General features: G+C 45.9%; 1 protein-coding gene across 1 annotated transcript in view; it reads left to right on the top strand.

The window, feature by feature from the left end:
* The first annotated feature begins 345 nt into the window (after positions 1-345).
* Positions 346-20,976, top strand: part of LOC140204989 (beta-1,3-N-acetylglucosaminyltransferase lunatic fringe-like) — a 46,524-nt gene continuing 25,893 nt past the window's right edge. The window contains exon 1 of the mRNA XM_072272033.1: positions 346-1,037. Within this exon, the coding sequence (XP_072128134.1) occupies positions 705-1,037 (333 nt within the window). The 5' untranslated portion in view covers positions 346-704. The remainder of the gene's footprint in view (positions 1,038-20,976) is intronic.

Raw genomic sequence — 20,976 nt, 5'->3', positions numbered from 1 at the left:
ACACAACATTCACAAGAAAATCATCAATTAAGCATGATGCAAAAACATTATCCGAAATTATACAAGAAAGAAACAATAAAAAAACAAGGCCCATTCCAGCGCAAAGTGGTCAAAGCAAGGCACTCTCGCTAAACACTTCAAACGTGATGTGCACGAGAATTGATACCTGCAGTCTCTAAAGGGTTAAAAGCCCCACTCTCTGTTATGGCTGTATCCCGCCCATTCCTTTCTTATCGCCATGCTATTGGTGGATCGTAGATGCCAGTCATTTCTGTAGCCGCGCCCACACCCCTGCTTCCCCGAAATTGACACAAAACTGTTATCAAGTAGTGACTAATTGAGAGCCGGTCAGACGGCAGGTGGTTCGGGCTGCACGGCAGGTGGTTCGGGCTGCACAACAGCTGGTTGTTTGGGGGCTGATCCACAAAATTATTACCTCGAAACTAAAAGGAAATTTAAAAAAAAATAAGAGTGACCTTTATGATTTTATTAAATACGATGAGTTATTCTAGTTTCGAATTATTGGTAAAAATATATCTACCAAGAAGAGGAAATCTGTAAAGATTGCATAATGCAAAGTGAAGATTGACAATGGCATTTAATTTTAAAACTATTCCAGCAAAACAAAGATCTTGGAACTGTTTTAACGGGATTTCACTCAGTGATGGGTAGTCCACTCGCCTCAGTTTAGAATCGGAAGCAAAATGCGCCTTTGCCTGAAGAAGGTCTTTCTGATGATATCTGGGGCCACGGTCACTTTTCTTCTCCTGGCGCTGTTGGATTACCAGCGGCGAGAAGGCAGCAGCGGGGTCAAGGTGTCGGCCGCTCCGAGCGTCCGGCGTTCCGGAGGGGACCCGCTGCCCGGAGCAGTCAGACCCGGACTGACATCTCAAGGTACGAACCCCTCAGAGCGAGAGCCTCGGCGGCGGAAGGTGGAACTGAAGGACATTTTTATCGCCATCAAAACCACTCACAAATTCCACAAATCCAGACTGGAATTGCTTCTGCAGACTTGGATCTCAAGAGCTTGGAAACAGGTATTTAAAAAAAAAATTAGTATTTTTATCTGCAACTTAATCCTAGGTGCCGTGTACTCGGAAACAACGATGAACATACTCAGCGGGTCAGGCAATATATGTGAAGACATGTCACACAAAACATGTACAGCGCAGGAAGAGGTCCTTCGGCCCAGAATGCCCGTGCACAACACGCTGTCAAACTAAAGGAATCCCTTCTGCCCTGCACACGATGGGTATCCCTCGGTCCCCTGTATATTCACGTGTCCGTATAAACGCCTGGTAAACTCCGTTATAGAATTTGCTTCAGAATCAGAATCAAGTTTATTATCACCGGCATGTGTCTAAAATTTGTTAACCAAGCAGCAGCAGTTCAATGCAATACATAATATAGAAGAAAAGAGTAAAAAATAATTGAGTACCTCAATTATAGTGCATGTATATTGATTATTTAAAATCGTGCAAAACCAGAAATAATATATAAATGTAAAGGTGAGGTAGTGTTCACGGGTTCAATGTCCACTTAGGAATTGGATGGCAGGGGGGAAGAAACTGTTCCTGAATGGCTGAGTGTGTGCCTCCAGGCTTCTGTGCCTCCTGATGGTAACAGTGAGAAAAAGGCATGCCCTGGGTGCTGGAGGTCCTTAATAATGGATGCTGCCTTTCTGAGACACCACTCCTTGAAGATGTCTAGGTAATTTGTAGGCTAGTACCCAAGATGGAGCCGACTAAAATTAGGACCACGCACTTGTACCATACACTCACTATTCTCTGCGTATTCCCTTTAAAGTCCCCGTACCCCCGCCTGAAAGCCCTGACCTCTAGAATTAGATGGTTAGGAAAAGGACTTCTGCTATTTCTCTCATAATTGTATGAACTTCTACCGGGTCTCCCCTCAACCTCTGATTCTGCAGAGAAAACACCCCAAGTCTGTCCACTCTCTCCTTGTAGCACATACTCTCTAACCCAGGCAGCACCCTGGTGAACCCCTGAATCTGAATCGGAATCACGTGCATGCAATATGTCATGCAAGTAATTGTTTTGTGACAGCAGTACACTGCAATATTTTAAAAATCCTGTAAATTACAGTAAGATGTGCATATAAAAATAAATCTACAAAACAGTGCAAAAAGAGAGCAAAAATAGTAATGGGCTCACTGTCCATTCAGAAATCTGATGGCAGAGGGGAAGAAGCTGTGCTTGAAATGTTGAGTGTGTGTCTTCAGGCTCCTGTACCTCCTCCCTGATGGTAGTATTGAGAAGAAGGTATGTCCTGGATGCTGAGGGCCTTAAAGGGTGGATAGATCTTTGCATGGTGGGGGGATTAAGGGTTATGGGGAAAAGGCAAGTAGGTGGAGATGAGTTCCTATCTAGATCAGCCATGATCTTATTGAATGGCAGAGCAGGCTCGACGGGCCAGATGGCCTACTCCTGCTCCTATTTCTTATGTTTTTACATTCTCAAAGTTGGATGCATCTCCTCGATGATGGGGGGGTCTAGTCCCTGTGATGGAGCTAGCTCAACTTACAACTGTCTGCAACCCTGTGCAGTGGCCCCTCCATACCAAACCAGCTAGAATGCTCTCCACGGTACACCCTGTAAAAAAATTTACGAGAGTCTTTGGTGACAGAGCAAATCTCCTCAACCTCCTCATGAAGTATGGCTGCCGATGTGCCTCTTAAATGATTGTGTCAATGCATTGCATTAATACGACCAGAGTGTGCCACATCACGCTGACTTTCCTGAAATGCGTAACAGTTAGCACGACACTATTACAGCTCGGGGTGTTGCAGTCAAAGTTCAATCCCGGCATCTTCTGTAAGGAATCCATAGGTCTTCTCCGTGGAATGTGTGAGTTTCCTTCGGGTGCTCTGGTTTTCTCCCACAGTCCAAAGAAGTACTGGTTAGTAGGTTAATTGGTCATTGTAAGTTGTCATATGATTAGGTTAGGGTTAAACTGGGGGTTGCCAGGGTTGCTGGACGGCACAGCTCCGAGGGCTGAAAGGACCTCTTTATCGCTAAATAAAAATAAAATAAAACACTTACCTCATGTAGCAGGGCCTCAACTTCCTCAGGAGGCTAAAGAAATTCGGCATGTCACCCTTTGACTCTCCCCAGTTTTGACTGATGCACCACAGAAAGTATCCGATCCAGGTACAGTACATCACGGCTCGGTACGGCAACCGCTCCGCCCGTGACCGCAGGAAACGGCAGGGAGTTGTGAACACAGCTCAGCACATCACAGAAACCAGCCTCCTCTCCATGGATTCTGTCTACACTTCCCACTGCCTCAGTAAAGCAGCCAGCCCAATCAAACACCCCACCCTTCATGAACATACACTCTTCTCCCCCCCCCCTCCCACCGGACTCGAGATACAAAAACCTGAAAGCATGTACCACTAGGCTTCTATCCCAGTGTTAATAGACTATTGAATGGACCCCTAGTACCATAACAGGAAATCTTGACCTTACAATCTACCGCGTTATGGCCTTGCACCTTACTGCTTGCCTGCACTTTACTTGTTCTGTAACTGGAACACTTTATTCTGCATTCTGTTACTCAGCGTTCCCCAACCACCGGGCCGCGGACCGGTACCGATTTGGCGATAGGAGTCAGCTGCACCTTTCCTCATTCCCTGTCATGCCCACCATTGAGCCATTACGCATGCAAGGTCATTACCCGCGTGTCATCCATGTCAACGAGGGAAGAAGATCAACTCCTCGAGCTTGCAAATGACGGCGGGCTGAAAAGTATGTTTGACATAACATCTCTGCCGGCATTCTGGATCAAAGTCAGGGCTAGATATCCTGAGATAGCCAGGAAAGCACTGAAAACATTGCTTCCATTTCCAACATATCTCTGCAATGAATGCAACGAAAACTAAATTGCGGAATAGACTGGACATAAGGAACCCCCTTCAAGTATCGCTGTCTCCTGTCACCCCTCGATAGGACCGTCTTGTTGCAGGGAAACAAGCCCAGGGTTCCCACTGATTCAGCGATATTGGTGTGTTGCAATGGTTTTATATGTTCATACGGGGAAAATATGTGCTGTGCGTTTAATATCCAAACGTTACTTAAAATATTATGATGCTATTGAGTTACTTATATAACCATATAACAATTACAGCACGGAAACAGGCGATCTTCTGCCCTTCTATTCCGCGCCGAACGCTACTCTCGCCTAGTCCCACCGACCTGCACTCAGCCCACAACCCTCCATTCCTTTCCTGTCCATATACCTATCCAATTTTTCTTTAAATGATAATATCGAACCTGCCTCTACCACTTCTACTGGAAGTTCGTTCAACACTTACTTCAAGCTCCCCTGTCCTCCCCTGATAATTGACTTATTGCTATATTCATGTGAGGAAAATATGCGCTGTGTGTTTAATATTAAATTCGTTATATAAACCCTTTTAGAAATGAAATTGAGTGTATTAGTCACTTATCACCTATATTCCGGTCATGATTAACACCACCCCCCCCGAACAGAATTGCCAAAAATGATTTGTAGAAAAAATCGACACGTACAGGCATGCGCAAATCACGCATGTGCACTGGTGCCCGCACAAGGCTTCATGGCCATTGTAGTCTTTCTCGGGGTAAGCTCAATGCATTTGACTGCTACTCTTGTCCGTTGGCAGCCCTACCCCCCCCCCCCCACCCCCGATCGGCCGGTCTGCAAGAATATTGTCAATATTAAACCGGTCTGCAGCGCAAAAAAGGTTGGGGACCCCTGCTGTTACTGATTTCCCTGTTCCACCTCAATGTGTTGATAGGATGAGGTGATCTGTAAGGATGGCAAACAAAACAAAGATTTTTCACTAGACCTCGGTACGTGACATTAATAAACCAATTTCCCGGTTGTGGACATGTTCCCAGAGCTCTGAGCCTGGTTGTAGTAGAGTGGTATGAACACTCGAGTTGAGTATGATGCTCTCCTGTAGGGTTATTCCCTTAATGGGGACCTCCTGTGTGTGACTTTGCTTAACTTGGGGAGGCGGATGTATGGGCAGCCAGCATGTGGTCTTTGACAGATCAGGATCAGGGTCAGGGTCCAGGGGCATCGGTCTAATGCAGGGGTTCCCAGCCTGGGATCTACGGACCCATTGGTTCATGGTCAGGGTCCGTGGCTTAAAGGTTAAGAACCCCTGATGACTGGGTACTCTTCACGGCTGCAGCCTTCTTCCACCTTCGCTGCTGTTGTGATGTGTCACCATTTTCCGCCAGCCATCATTGAGGTGTTGCCTGGACTGTTCTTTGTTCGGAACCATCCCTTGAACTTCTTGCCACGGGTGACCCTACCAGGCGGCATCACACTCGAAATCTCAGGAACTCATGAGCCTCTCCACCACGACAAGGTGATGATCCCCAGCGTCTCTCTGTAGTAACAGGACAAGGAAACAGCACACACAAAATTCTCCCCGTGGCCATGTGGGTGCTCCAGTTATCTCCCACATTCCAAGGATAGGGTAGTGGGTTAATTTGTCACATGGGTGTAATTGGGTGGCGTGGGCTCGTTGGGTCGGAAAAACCTGTAACTATGCTGTATCTCTGAATAAATAAAATGCTGGAGGAACTCAGCAGGTCAGGCAGCGTCTATAGAGGGGAATAAACAGTCAATGTTTCAGGCTGAGATCTTTCATCAGGACTGGAAAGGAAGGAGGAGGAAGCCAGAATAAACAAAAGGTGGGTGGAGGGGGAGCCAGCAGGTGAGGGGAAAAGAGAGGGGAGCTGAAGTGACAAACTGGGATACAATAGATGAATAAGGTAAAGGGCCGAAGAAGAAGGAATCTGATGGGAGAGGAGAGAGGACCACGGAAGAAAGGGAATGAGTAGGAGTACCAGTGGAAGATGTTGGGCAGTTGTGGAGAAGAGGAAGGGTAGAAGGGGAGACAGAATGGGGAATAGGAAAAGAGAGAAGGGGATTCAAAGTTTGTGGTCAAGTCTGTCAAAGACAACTTTCACCTAACACCTGGTTTGAAAGAGAGGTCTGGTCACTGAGACTCAGTTGAGATATACCCACCAGTATCGCTTTTCAGCTTTGAGTCAGATTCCGTCTCCTGTGAAATGCCATGAGATGTTTTGTTTATTAAAGACATTTACAGTATCTGTAAGGAGTATTCACCCCCTTCAAGTCATATTTAGTAGATGCACCTTTGATAGCAATTACAGCCTTGAGTCTGTGTGGATAGGTCTCTATCTGGACAATACAATTCTCCTTTACTGTTCAGGCTCTGTCACATTGCATGGGGATCATGAGTGAACAGCCCGTTTCAAGTCCAGCCACAAATTCTCAATTGGATTGAAGTCTGGACTCTGACTTGGCCACTCCAGGACATCAACTTTGTTGTTTTTAAGTCATTCCTGTGTAGATTTGGCTTTGTACTTGAGGTCATTGTCTTGCTGGAAAACAAATCTTCTCCCAAGTCGCAGTTCTCTTGCAAACTGCATCAGATTTTCCTCTGGGACTTCCCTGTATTTTGCTGCATTCATTTAACCCTCTACCTTCACAAGCCTTCCAGGGACTGCGGCAGTGAAGTATTCCCACAACGTGATGCGGTCACCACCAAGCTACATGGTATAGCAGTTAGTCAGATGGCCAAAAAGCTCAATTTTGGTTTCATCGGACCATAGAACCTTCTAGCTGACTTCAGAGTCTCCCACATGCCTACTGGCAAAGTCTAGCCGAGGTTTAATGTGAGTTTTTTTTTTTCCGGACAGTGGCTTTCTCTTTGCCACTCTCCCATAAAGCTGCGACTGGTGAAGCACCGGGCAACAGTTGTTGTATGCACAGTCTCTCCCATCTCAGCCACTGAAGCTGTAGCTCCTCCAGAGTTGTCACAGGTCTCTTGGTGGCCTCCCTCACTAGTCCCCTTCTTGCACAGTTACTCAGTTTTTGAGGACAACCTGCTCTAGGCATATTTACAGCTGGGCCATATTTTTTCCATTTCTTGACGATTGACTTAACTGTACTCCAAGGGATAGTCAGTGACTTGGAAATTTTCTTGTACCCATCCCCTGACTTGTGCTCTTCAATAACCTTTTAGTTGAGTTGCCTTGAGCGTGCCCTTGCTTTCATGGTGCAGTTTTTGCCAGGATACTGACTCACCAGCAGTTGGGCCTTCCAGATACATGTCTATTTTTACTGCAATCAGTTGAAACACCTTGACTGCACATGGTAATCTCCATTTAACTAATTACGTGACTTCTAAAACCAATTGGCTGCACCAGTGATGATTTGGTGTTTCACGTTAAAGGGGGTGAATACTTATGCCATCAATAATTTTGTGTCTTATATTTGTAATTAATTTTGATCACTTTGTAGAGATCTATTTTCATTTTGACATGAATGTCTTTTACTGTTAATCAGTGTGAAAAAGCCAAATTAAATCCATTCTGATCCAATATTGTAAAACAATAAAACATGAAAACTTCCAAGGGGGGGCAGTGAATACTTTTTATAGGGACTGTATGGGCATTGCAACCTATAATGTTGAATTAAATTTTGAAGAATGCATGTGTTTTCTGAAAAAAAATGGGGCATTGTGTCATACTCCATTTGAAAAATGGCAAATAGCGATGAAAGATATTTGAAGCTGCCCAATTTTGTGACTCTTCATATGGTGGTGTAGCAGTTAGCGTAATGCTTTACATCATCATCAATGTTCAATTCCTGCTGCTGTCTGTAAGGAGTTTGCACGCTCTCCCCATGAGTGCATTTGTTGCCTCCAGGTGTTCCAGTTTCTTGTGCTTTGCACTCCTCAGTGACCTGCTGTTCACCGTGTAAGACCGACCCTGACTGGTCCCACCGACCTGCAACTCCTCGCACTTGTCTGCATTGAATTCCATCCTCGGACTGTGCTGTTCGTTGACACAAATGACACGTTTCACTGTATGTTTTGAGGTACATGTGATAAATAAAGACAATATATGGTTTTTACACTGGTGAGACCTGTCCACAGATATTGTGGATGGTTGGGCAATGCCAGTCTCGCTGTTGCACCCCACCAGAGCAGAAGCTCCCTGATCGGATAACAGAGTCAAACAGTCATAGACACTACAAGCACAGAAACGGATCTCTCAGTCCATATGGTCTATGCCGAACTACTTATCTGCCTCGTCCCACTGAGCTGTAACTGAACCATCGCCCTCCATACACCTCCCATCCATGTACCAATCCAAACTTCTCTTAAGTGCCAAAATCAAACTCACATCCACCACTTCCACTGGCAGCTCGTTCCACACTCTCACCACCCTCTAAGTGAAGAAGATTCTCCTCTGATTCCCCTTAAATATTTCACTTTTCACCTTTAACCCATGACTCCCACTTCCAGTCCTGGTTCTCTTTGGCCAAGAGCCTCTTCACAGGCACCAGATCTGCAAGAACCATTAAGCAAGCCATGAATTGAGGACTTGTGGTTCTTGTCAGCCAGGAGTTGACTAGTTTACTGAGAAGCACTATTTCCTGCCACTGTCTGTAAGGAGTTCCTGGTTTCGGTTATTGTTGTGGTATTGGGAAGTCTGGTGACCGTGAATAGCACACCACTAACTGTAAGGAGTTTGTACGTCATCCCCGTGACCTAACTGGTTTCCTCCGGGTGCTCCGGTTTCCTCCCGCAGTCCACAGATGTACGGGTTAGGGTTGGTGAGTGGTGGTGCTGGAAGTTTGGCAATACTTGCAGACTGCTTCCAGCACATCTGCTGACCATGTTGTTTATTGATGCAAATGATGCATTTCAGTCTGTTTCAAAGGTTTCAAAAGGTTTTAAAGTACATTTAATGTCAGAGAAATGTATACAATCTACATCCTGAAATGCTTTTTCTTCGCAACCATCCATGAAAACAGAGGAGGGCCCCAAAGAATGAGCGACAGTTAGATGTTAGAACCCCAAAGTTCCCCCAGCTCCCTTCCCTCCTGCGTGTAAGCTGCAGCAAGCTACGATCCCCCCTCCCCCCACCGGCAAAAAAAATGCCTCGGCTCTCGCTACCAGCACTCAAGCTAAGCAAAGCAACAGCAATGACTCAGACTTGCAGTTACCCCAAAGACTGCTTGTTCACCCGGTATTCGGCATACCACAGGCTCCCTCTCTCCCTAATAAGGGAGAAAGAGGTGTCTCCGTTTCACAGCGAGAGGGGAGACATAACAAACAACTCGCTGGTTTACGATGTTAAAAGCTCATTGCGTCGCTTTTTCCAAGCTCTGTGTCCAAAGATCTCAGGTCTCTGGGCACACAATGACACATTGATCTCCTGCAGAGGCACCAACCTCTGATCCCACCCCCCCCCGCCCCCCCCCCCCCATCTCCAGAGCCTCAAAATCTCGGTCCTCCGCAGACGAGCAAAGCTCTTCGGCTGAGCCCTTGGTGTGCCGAACAACCCATTCGTGAAACCCCGAGAGTGGGTCCCATTCCCGCAAAGAACCATAGTCAGCGTGTAACTCCAGGTCTGGGTCTTCAAAAGAACCCTGAAAGGGAAAAATAGAGATATTTTAGATGGAAATAGAGCTGATCCTGAAGATGGAAAGCAAAGGAGTTGCCGTTAAGCGCTATTAACCCTCCTAAGCTCTTCCCCTTGCTTCGGACTACATGTGACAAATAAAGCTTATTTATGTGGAAGAGTTGCCTTTGTAGGGACTGAGAGAGTATCAATGTTGATCTCCTTGCAATAGTTCAGTTGGAGGAAGTGTTTCAGAGTCAGGGTTGTCTGAGCTAAATAGGGTGCTTTCGGCAGTCATCAGTCTAACAATGACACAGGTGTTGTGAACATCTTTTGCCGATATCAGTCAATGATAAAAACAAACAGGTGCCAGATTTTGGACATGAGACCAGAAGTCATATGGGCAGAATTAGGCCATTTGGCCCATTGAGTCTACTCTGCCATACCATTATTTTACCTCTCAACCCCATCTCTGCTTAACCTTTGATGCCGTTATTAATCAAGAACCTATCAACCTCCGCTTTAAATATACCCAATGTCTTGGCCTCCACAGCTGCTTGTGGCAATGAACTCCACAGATTCATCACCCTCTGGCTAAAGCAATTCGACGTCATCTCTGTTCTAAGAGATTCTGTGGCCGCTGAAAATCTTGGGCAACACACACAAAATGCTGGAGGCGATCAGCAAATTCTGGTGAAAGGTCCCTGTCTGAAAGGGTGACTGTTTATATCTGACTTGCTGATTGGCCTTCAGCCATCGGCATTCGCCTCTGTGCTGAACCGACTCTGTAGCTGTGGCCTGCAGCCATCGGCACTCTCCTCGGCAATGAACTGGCTCCGTGGCTGCAGACTTGCTTTCAAGGACTCTGCGGTTCATGTTCTGAGTGTTATTTGTTTACGTTTTTTATTGTTTGCACAATTTCTTCTTTTCTCGCACATTGGGTGCTTGTTGGTCTTTGTCATGTGGAGATTTTCGTGGATTCTATCATTTCTTTTTTTTAATGGCTGCCTGGTTTGAACTTTGAGTTCCTCCAGCAGTTTATGAGCGTGGCTCAAGAATTTTGACGGTGGGTGTTGCCACGATGTGCTTCCTTCTCTGAGTACGCCACGATTGTGTGGAATGGAATCGAGGGGCTGAGTGGCCTACTCCTGCTCCGACCCTCCTATGTTACCAGAGACGGGCATTACCGGAAGGGCAGAATAGCCTGTATTGTGCTGTAAAATCTACTCTCCATAATAAGCTCAGTTACTGAATGCATGACAATTCAATGTGTTTAGTTTTTAACTGCGTGGAGGGGAAGTCCCGTGAGCAGTGGATGTGTAATGGAGGAGACACACGCATGGAATATGTAATGGAGGAGACACACACAGGGATGTGTAACAGAGGAGACACGTGCGGGACGTGTAATGGAGGAGACGCGCGGGACGTGTAACGGAGGAGGCACGCGCGGGACGTGTAATGGAGGAGACACGTGGGATGTGTAATGGATAAGGCACAAATGCAGGATGTGTAACAGATAAGGCACACACGTGGGATGTGTATCAGAGGAGACACATACATACGTGATGGAAAATATTCAGTTTGTTTCATCAGTCGCGTTTTGAGTGAACAGATCAGTATCTCAGACACGGGCTCGTCACTGACAGGCTTCGTGTCAGTGTCTGCTCGGTACATCCTGTTACAGAGGAGTGCAGCTGCTGTGTGCTCACCCCAAACTATTCTCTGCCATAGAGAACCAGAAAGCTGTCTGGACAGTTTCAGTTTCTGCATTTGACTTCCATGGCAACTGTGTCTCCCATCGCCCAACCAATCCCTCACTTGCCACCAACCATCACAGACACCCCACACTCCAATCTGGCAACAGCGACCTGCATGGGCTGATCCCCACAGCCACACTCCTATCTCCCAACACCCCCACTGTCCAGCTCCTACACCCAGACTCATAAACACGCGATTCTCCAGAAGCTGCAAGTCCAGAGAAACGTACACAAAATTCTGGAGGAGCTCAGCAGGTCAGAAAGCACCTATGGAGAGGAATAAACAGTCGCCATTTTGGGCCAAGAACCTTCACCAAGGAATGAGTGAGGTTCAGATGCTACCATATACCATCTTGAGATTCATTTACTTGCAGACATTTACAGAAAAACAAAGAAATGCAATAGAATTTATGAAACACTATACCTAATCAAAGCCTGTCAAACAACCAATGTACAAAAGAAGTCAACTGTCCAAATAAAAGAAATAATGCTGAGAACTTGAGTTGTAAAGAGTTCTTGAAAGTGAGTTTGTAGGTCATCGAATCAGTTCAGAGTTTGGGTGAGTGAGATTATCCACGCTGGTGCAGGAGCCTCATGTTGTAGGGTAAAACTGTTCCTCAACCTGGTCGCGTGGGACCTAAGATTCTGTACCTCCTTCCCGGTGGTAGTAGTGAGAAGAGGGTCTCACACAGCCTGGGTGGTGGGGGTTCTTGATGATGGAAGGTGTTGTTTGGTGGTGGAAGATGTTTGAATTAGTCAAGTTGATTTGTCCTTGGATTATGTCAGCTACTTTTCTAATATTCGCTGTCAGGTGCAGCTGGCAAGACAATATTAATTGTCCAGGCCTCATTGCCTGGAGGAGGTAGAGGTGGTGACCTGCCTTCCCAAACCACTCCAGTCCCTGAAAGATGTTGCTGACACAAGAGACTGCAAATGCTGCGATCTGGAGCAAAAGAAAAGCTAGTGGCAGAACTTAGCATGTCATCGTTAAGATAAGATAAAACTTTATTTATCCCGAAGGAAATTATTGTTGCTCAGTCAGAAATGTATACTTTAAAATAAAAAATGTAAGCATTGAGGTACAAAAAAATACAAAATATGCATTAAAAAGTAATAGAGCAAAACACAGATGTGCAATGAAACCATAAACTTATATACTTGAGGAGGAGAAGTGGTAGAGTTTTATAGTCACAGAGGGAAAGGATCTCCTGTGGCGTTCAGTGGTACACCTTGGTGGAATCAGTTTGTTACTAAAGATGCTCCTCAGTTTGTCCAGTACGTCATGGAGGGAGTGAGAGGGATTGTCCATAATGCTCTGTGGGTTCTGCAGCATCCTCCTCTCAGACACAACCACCAGGGCATTCGGTTCCACCCCCAGAACAGAACCAGCCTTCCCGATGAGCTTATTGATCTTCTTGCTGTCAGCTACTCTCACTCCGCTGCCCCAGCAGACTACAGCGTAGAATAGATTGCTGGCCACCACTGAGTCATAGAACATCTGCAGCTATTTGAATGACCGGGGCCTCCTCAGGAAGTACATATGGCTCTGTCTCTTCTTGTACAGAGCCCCAGTCTAATTTATCGTCCAGGTGAGTTCCCAGGTATTTGTAGTCCTGGACGACTTCCATGTCTGTTCCCTTGATGGAGATAGGAATGCAGGGTGTTTTCACCCTCCTGAGGTCCACCACCAACTCCTTTGTCTTAGTGATATTGAGCTGCAGGTGATTCAACCCACAAAGTTAACAAAGGTAAGTGTTTATTTCGAAATAAAGGAGAGTAACCAGCCCTTTTAGTTCAGTGGGTCCCTGCTGTCCTTTTATACCCATGTGACCAATAAACCTAGCAACCGGTACACCTTCGGACTGTGGGAGGAAACCAGAGCACCCGGAGGAAACCTAAGCATTCGCAAGGATAACGTGCAAACTCCTTCCAGTCAGTGGTGGGAATGGTACTCGGGCCGCTGGTGCTGCAGAGTGTTACACTCCCATGCCCCAGCGTTCAGACAGGCATTTGAAAAGTATTCTGCCTTAGTGATTGTGGGGTGGAGGTAAAAGAATATTCCCCTCTCCACCCTGAATGTCATCTTGGGAACCAGTGGCAATACAGGTCAATAAGGTGGTTAAGCAGGTTTATGGAATACTTGCTTTTATTAGTCAAGGCATTGAGTTGAAAAGTCAGGAGGTAATGTTGCAACTTTATAAAACACTAGTTAGGCCACATCTGGAGTATTGCATACAGTTCTGGTCACTCCACTGTAGGAAGGGTGTTGAGGCTTTGAAGATAGTGCAGAGGAGGTTTACCAGGGTACTGTCTAGTTTAGAGGGCATGTGCTATCACAAGAGGCTGGGTAAGCTTGGGTTGCTTTCTTTGGAGCACCAGAGGCTGTTTACAAGATTTTGAGAGGCTTAGAAAGAGCGGACAAAGAGTATGTTTCCCAGGGTTGAAATGTCTAATACCAGAGGGCATGTGTTAAAGGTGAGAGGGGGTAGGTTCAAGGGGGAGGTGAGGGGTAAAGTTTTCACTCAGAAAATGTGGAATGCACTGCCTGTTATGGTGGTAGAGGCAAATACAATAGAAGCTTTTAAGAGTCGTTTGTATAGGCACATGGATGTAAGGACAACGGAGGGATTTGGACATTTTGTAGGTAGGCAGAAGGGATTAGAGTTCTGGTGTTTTAAGTTTGCTTTTTAGCTGGTTCAGCACAATGTTGTGGGCCGAATGGCCTGTTCCTGTACTGTTCTATGTTCAATGCTGAGGCAACTTCACGGAGGGGACTTCAGTTCCGTTTTACTGCCTGTGCTGAGTGAGTCATAGTGCCAAAAGCCCCACCCTACCCCACACTCATGGTTAGACATGAAGCGTGCAGAAAAGAGGAAATGGGCCTGTTATTTCCCCACTCTTGCACTTCCTACAGACTTTATTCAAGTCAAAAAAAGGAAGTTGTTCAAGGCAGTTGATCTGGCATCCGGAGAACTTCTCTTTCATTACAGCTCATGCACCCGAAAACAGTCAAAAATAAACACTTCTGACACTTTCCTCATCAAATTGTTTTTAAGATGTTTATTTGGAAACCGAGCTAGAAATGCTAATGATTTATCCAGTCCCTAGTCAGCAAAGGCTCTGGGGATTAACCAGTGACCTTCCTGAGGTAAAGTCCCCACTTTCTTTATCATTCCTCTCTGGGATGCTTGATTTTGCATTGGGCTGTGTGTTGTGACAAGGCAACTGGACTTTTGCTGAGGGTTTAACCGCACAACATTCATCCAATCATCTCCTGAGTATTCGAAGGTCAATCATAAGAAATGAAATGTTCGTTCGTTCTCTCTCTCTCTCTCTCTCTCTCTCTCTCTCTCTCTCTCTCTCTCTCTCTCTCTCTCTCTCTCTCTCTCTCTCTCACACACTCATACTCACACTCACACTCACACACACACCCCCCCCCCCCCCCACCCAGAGGAACTCACAAAAGGCAGGATCTCCTGGTGGCTGCCCATTTCAATTTGACTTCTCATCTCCAGTCTGATACATCTACCATGACCTCCTCCACTCGAATTTAATCAAACATTTTCAAAGCTACTTCCCTGAAATGCCTTCGGAGTAACTAAATAAATGGTGGGATTCTTTTGCAATGCACAAAATGCTGGAGGGACTTAGCAGGTCAGGCAGCACCTATGGAGGGGGATAAAGTGTTTACATTTTGGCCCAAGACCCCTCATCAAGTTGGGAAAGGAAGGGGGAAGAAGCCAGAATTAGAAGGTGTTAGAGGAGGAGGAAGAGTTACATGATGGCAGGTGAGAAGTGAAGCCAGGTGAGGGGGAAGGTGAGTGGAGAGGGGAGGGGATGACGTAAGAAGCTGGGAGGTGATGAGTGGAAGAGGCAAAGAGCTGAAGAAGGAATCTGACAGAAGAGGACAGTGGACCTTGGGAGAAAAAGCAGGAGGAGGGGCACAGGGGGAGGTGATAGACAGGTGATGAGAAGAGGTGAGAGGGTAATCAGATGGGAAATAGAAAAGAGAGAAAGGGGAAGGAAGGGGTAATTACCAGAAGTTAGAGAAATTGATGTTCATGCCGTCAGGTTGGTGGCTACCCAGATTATATAAATGTTAGTCTACCCATCTCTGAGGACCAACTGATCCAGACCCATTCTTCCATGTCGATCTAGTTCCCTTTCATCCTCAATCATCTCCACTTCCACCTTCCTCTCAGCCCCCTCCACTTTCCGTCCGCCCCAGGAGAAGGCCCCTTCTTTCTAGTTGAGACACCAAGAGGAGTGGGTCCAGGACAGGTGGGTCTCAGTCTGAATATATGGACCCTGCCAAGGTCTCCACACTTTGCTCGTGTTTCAATCCACATTGCTGCCTCTCGACAGAATTCGTTACCCAGAAAAGAAACCACAAGGTGTTTGATGTCTAAGCTGTGCAGGACGCTTGTGGTTGACCAAAGTGGTGTGTTGGAAGTAGAAGGCAACGTGGAATATAGACTTTGGGAGAGCTTGAGCTGGAGTAGGAGTGCAGGAACAGAAGAAGCAAGTGTTTCTGTGAATTCTATGCCAAAATGAAATTGTTGATTAACGCACAGAATTTGAACAGTTGAATTTGGAACGGAAATGGGGGAGAACAAAAGTTACCACAGTGGGTTGGGGGCATGTTGTGTGTGTGTGTGTGTACCTAGAAGGTGAATGAAATCATAAATACAAGGAGAGATGGAAATGCGTGGGATGAGGCTGGACTGATGGGATTTAGAATATTAAAATAAGGGTGTGATGCTTTATAAGGAATCGGTCAGTTTGCACTTGTATGGTGAGCAGTCTTGGGGCCCTTTTCTCAGAAAGGATGTGCTTGCATTGGATGGGGTCCAGAGAAGGTTCACAAGAGTGATCCCGGGAATGAGGAGCGTTTCATGGCTCTGGGCCTGTACTCGCTGGAGTCTAGAAGAATTAGATGGGATCTCATTGAAATCTATCGAGTACTGAAAAGCCTAGATAGAATGGACTTGGAGAGGATGTTTCCAGTGGTGGGTAAGTCTAGGACCAGAGGGCACAGCCTCAGAAAAGAGGGGCATCCATTCAGAACAGTGATGAGGAGGAGGAATTTCTTTAGCCAGAGGTTGGTGAATCTGTGGAATTCATTGGCACAAACGGCCAAGTCATTGGTTATGTTTAAAGTGGAGGTTGATAGGTTCCTGATTAATCAGGGAGTCAAAGGTTATGGTGGAGAAGGGGGTTGAAGGGGAAAATAAATCAGCCTTGATAGAAAGGAGGAGCAGATTTGATGGACCGAATGGCCTAATTCTGCTCCTGTGCCTTTGTGTCTTACGAAAGGTCTGTGTATCCAAAGCACAGACCTTGATGTCTCTGCACTACTAAGAAGAATCTGGTGGATGTGCTTGTTGAAGCTTTGATAAGACTTTGGAGATACGAGGAAAATTAGCATGGCCATTTAGGGTTGAATGTGGTAGGCTAGGAGGACATAAAGCCAGCAGGAAACAGTTGGGCTGAATGGCCTATCTCTTGGTCAAATATCAATGTACCACAGAAAGCATCCTATTAGGATACATGATGGCTTGGTATGGCAATTGCTCTCTCTGAGACTGCAAGCAACTCTATAGAGGCTTCGGGTTCAGATTTTGATTGATTGACATGTAATTTGAGACATACAGTGAAATGTGTCCATTTGAGTTGACAACCGACACAACCTAATGATGTGCTGGGGGCAGCCTGCAAGTGTTACCATACATTTCAGTACCAACAGACAGGAGGTACCTAATAAAGTGGCTACTGTGTATGTTCGTGACCTCCTGCTCCAAGGTCTGAAATGTTGTACATTCAGAGATGCTCTTCTGCATACCACTGTTGTGGTGATTTGAGTTACTGTCACCTTCCTGTCAGCTTGAACCAGTCTGGCCATTCTCCTCTGACCTCTGTCATTAACAAGGTGTTTCCACCCACAGAACTGCTGCTCACTGGATGTTTTTAGTTTTTCACACCACTCTCTGTAAACTCTAAAGACTGTTGTGCGTTAAAATTCCAGGAAATCAGCAGTTTCTGAAATACTCAAACTACCCTGTCTGGCACCAAGAATGATTCCATGATCAAAGTCACTTAGGTCAGACTTGTTTCACTAACTGATGTTTGGTCTGAACAACAACTGAACCTCTTGACCATGTCTGCATGCTTTGACGCATTGAGTTGCTGCCACGTGATTGGCTGATTAGACATTTGCATTAACAAGCAGGTGGACCTAATAAAGTGGCCAGTGAATGTAGCCTGCCCCACAGTGCTCAATAGAACACAACAAAATAGAATGTGCCAAGCAATGAACAAGAGCAGCAAATCAAATCCTGTACTCCCCACCCTCCCACCCGTGCATATATCCAGTCCTTTAACCCCAGAGCAGCCCATCTGCTTTGTCCTCTAGCAGTCTCATGGATTCGCAGACCCAGGCTCTGGCCGATGGGCCCTGACTGACCCTCCGAATGGCCATCTTCTTGTGAGCACATCACAGAAAGCAGTCTCCACTCTCTGCCAGCACATCCTCGACTTACTCCCTCTCGGTGGGCAGAAGATCCAAAAGCCTGTAAGCACGTACCACCAGGCTCAAGGACCACCTCTCTCCTGCTGGCGCAGGAGGTCCCCTGGTATGTTAAGATGGACCTCACATACGGTAGTGTGGCAGTTAGTGTAATACTTTACATTGCCAGCAACTGGAGTTCATTTCCTGCCACTGTCTGTAAGGAATCTGGTCATTCTCCCCGTGACCATGTGGGTTTCCTCCCACATTCCAAACACATAGAAAACCTACAGCACAATACAGGTCCTTTGGCCCACAAAGCTGTGCCGAACATGTCCTTACCTTAGAACTACTTAGGCTTACCCATAGCCCTCGATTTTTCTAAGCTCCATATACCCATTCAGGAGTCTCATCGTTTCTGCCTCCACCAACGCCAACGGCGGCCCATTCCATGCACTCACCACTCTCCGTGTAAAAAAAAAAAAACAACTTACCCCTGACATCTCCTCTGTATTTACTTCCAAGCACCTTAAAACTATTCCCTCTCGTGCTAGCCATTTCAGCCTTGGGAAAAAGCCACACAATCAATGCCTGTCATTATCTTGTACACTTCTATCAAGTCACCTCTCATCCTCCGTTGCTGTAAGGAGAAAAGGCCGAGTTCACTCAACCTATTCTCATAAGACGTGCTCCCCAATCCAGGCAACATCCTTGTAAATCTCCTCTGCACCCTTTCTATGGTTTCCATATCCTTCCTGTAGTGAGGCGACCAGAACTGAGCACCGTACTCCAAGTAGTGTCTGACCAGGGTCCTGTATAGCTGCATATTACCTCTCAGCTCTTAAACTCAGTCCCATGATTGATGAAGTCCAATGCACCGTATGACTTCTTAACCACAGAATCAACCTACATAGCAGCTTTGAGTGTCCTATGGACTTGGACCCCAAGATCTCTCTGATCCTCCACACTCCGAGTCTTACCATTAATACCATATTTTGCCATCATATTTGACCTACCAGAATGAACCACCTCACACTTATCTGGGTTGAACTCCATCTGCCACTTCTCAGCCCAGTTTTGCATCCTATCAATGTCCCACTGTAACCTCTGGCAGCCCTCCAGACTATCCACAACACCCCAACCTTTGTGTCATCAGCAAATTTACTAACCTATCCCTTCACTTCCTCATCTAGGTCATTTATAAAAATCATGAAGAGTAAGGGTCCCAGAACAGATCCCTGAGGCACACCACTGGTCACTGGCCTCCATGCAGAATATGACCCGTCTACAACCACTTTTTGCCTTCTGTGGGCAAGCTAGTTCTGGATCCACAAAGCAATGTCCCCTTGGATCCCATGCCTCCTTGCTTTCTCAATAAACTTTGTATGGGTACCTTATCAAATGCCTTGCTAAAATCCATCTATGGCTCTACCTTCATCAACGTGTTTAGTCACATCCTCAAAAAACTCAATTAGGCTCGTAAGACACAACCTGCCTTTGACAAAGCCATGCTGACTATTCCTAATCATATTATGCCTCTCCAAATGTTCATAAATCCTGCCTCGCAGGATCTTCTCCATCAACTTACCAACCACTGAAATAAGACTCTCTGGTCTATAATTTACTGGGCTATCCCTACTCCCTTTCTTGAATAAGGGAACAACTTCCGCAACCCTCCAATCCTCTGGAACCTCTCCTGTCCTCATTGATGATGCAAAGATCATCACCAGAGGCTCAGCAATCTCCTCCTTCACTTCCCACAGTAGCCTGGGGTACATGCCATCCGTTCCTGGTGACTTTTCCAACTTGATGTTTTCCAAAAGCTCCAGCACATTCTCTTTCTTAATATCTACATTCACAAGCTTTTCAGTCCACTGAAAGTCATCCCTACAATGGCCAAGATCTTTTTCCATCGTGAATACTGAAGCAAAGTATTCATTAGGTATCTCTGCCATCTCCTCAGATTCCATACACACTTTTCAACACTTGATTGGTCCTTTTCTCTCACGTCTTATCCTCTTGCTCTTCATGTACTTGTAGAATGTCTTGGGGTTTTCCTTAATCCTGTCTGCCAAGGCCTTCTCATGGCCCCTTCTGGCTCTCCTAATTTCATTCTTAAGCTCCTTCCTGCTAGCCTTATAATCTTCTAGATCTCTATCATTACCTAGTTTTTTGAACCTTTTGTCAGCTCTTCTTTTCTTCTTGGCTACACTTACAACAGCCTTTGTACACCACGATTCCTGTACTCTACCATCTTTTCCCTGTCTTATTTGAACGTATCTATGCAGAATCACACGCAAATATCCCCTGAACATTTGCCACATTTCTTCCGTACATTTCCCTGAAAACATGTGTTGCCAATTTATGCTTCCAAGTTCCTGCCTTATAGCCTGATATTTCCCCTTACTCCAATTAAATGTTTCCCTAACTTGTTTGTTCCTATCCCTCTCCAATGCTATGGTAAAGGAGATAGAATTGTGATCACTGTTTGTTTTGCACTGTATACATCTCCATTTTGTTGATGTTTTTTTCCTGTAGTTCTATTGTAGAAACACTTAAAAAAATTAATAAAAAAAGAATTGTGATCACTATCTCCAAAATGCTCTCTCATTGAGAGACCTGACAGCTGACCAGGTTCATTTCCCAATACCAGATCAAGTACAGCCTCTCCTCTTGTAGGCTTATCTACATGTTGTGTCAAGAAACCTTCCTGAACAAACTCCACCCCTTCTAAACCCCTCACTCTAGGGAAATGCCAATCAATATTTGGGTAATTAAAATCTCCCACCACAACAACCCTGTTATTATTACTCCTTTCCAGAATCTGTCTCCCTATCTGCTCCCTGTTACTATTGTGTGGTCTATGAAAAAAACACCCAGTAGAGTTATTGACCCCTTCCTATTCCTAACTTCCACCCATACTGACTCAGTAAACAACCCCTCCATGACTTCCGCCTTCTCTGCAGCCGTGACACTATCTCTGATCAGCAGTGCCACGTCCCCACCCCTCTTGCCCCCCTCCCTGTCCTTTCTGAAACATCTAAAGCCTGGTTAGGGTTTTAGTAAATTGTGAGCATGCTCTGCTGGCGCTAAAAGCCTGGCCACACTCGCAGGCTGCCCCAGCATGTCCTCGCACCCTATTAGTCGTTAACACAAAGGATGCATTTCACTGTATGTTTTGATGTAAATGTGACAAATAAAATTAATATTTCTTATCTTCACCTTCTACTTGGTTCTGACCTTGCACCTTACTGTC

Source organism: Mobula birostris, chromosome 11 (assembly GCF_030028105.1).
Source record: "Mobula birostris isolate sMobBir1 chromosome 11, sMobBir1.hap1, whole genome shotgun sequence".
Classification (NCBI taxonomy): Eukaryota; Metazoa; Chordata; class Chondrichthyes; order Myliobatiformes; family Myliobatidae; genus Mobula; species Mobula birostris.
Note: the sequence above shows the minus strand (reverse complement) of the source record. Positions and strands in the feature narration are given on the sequence as shown.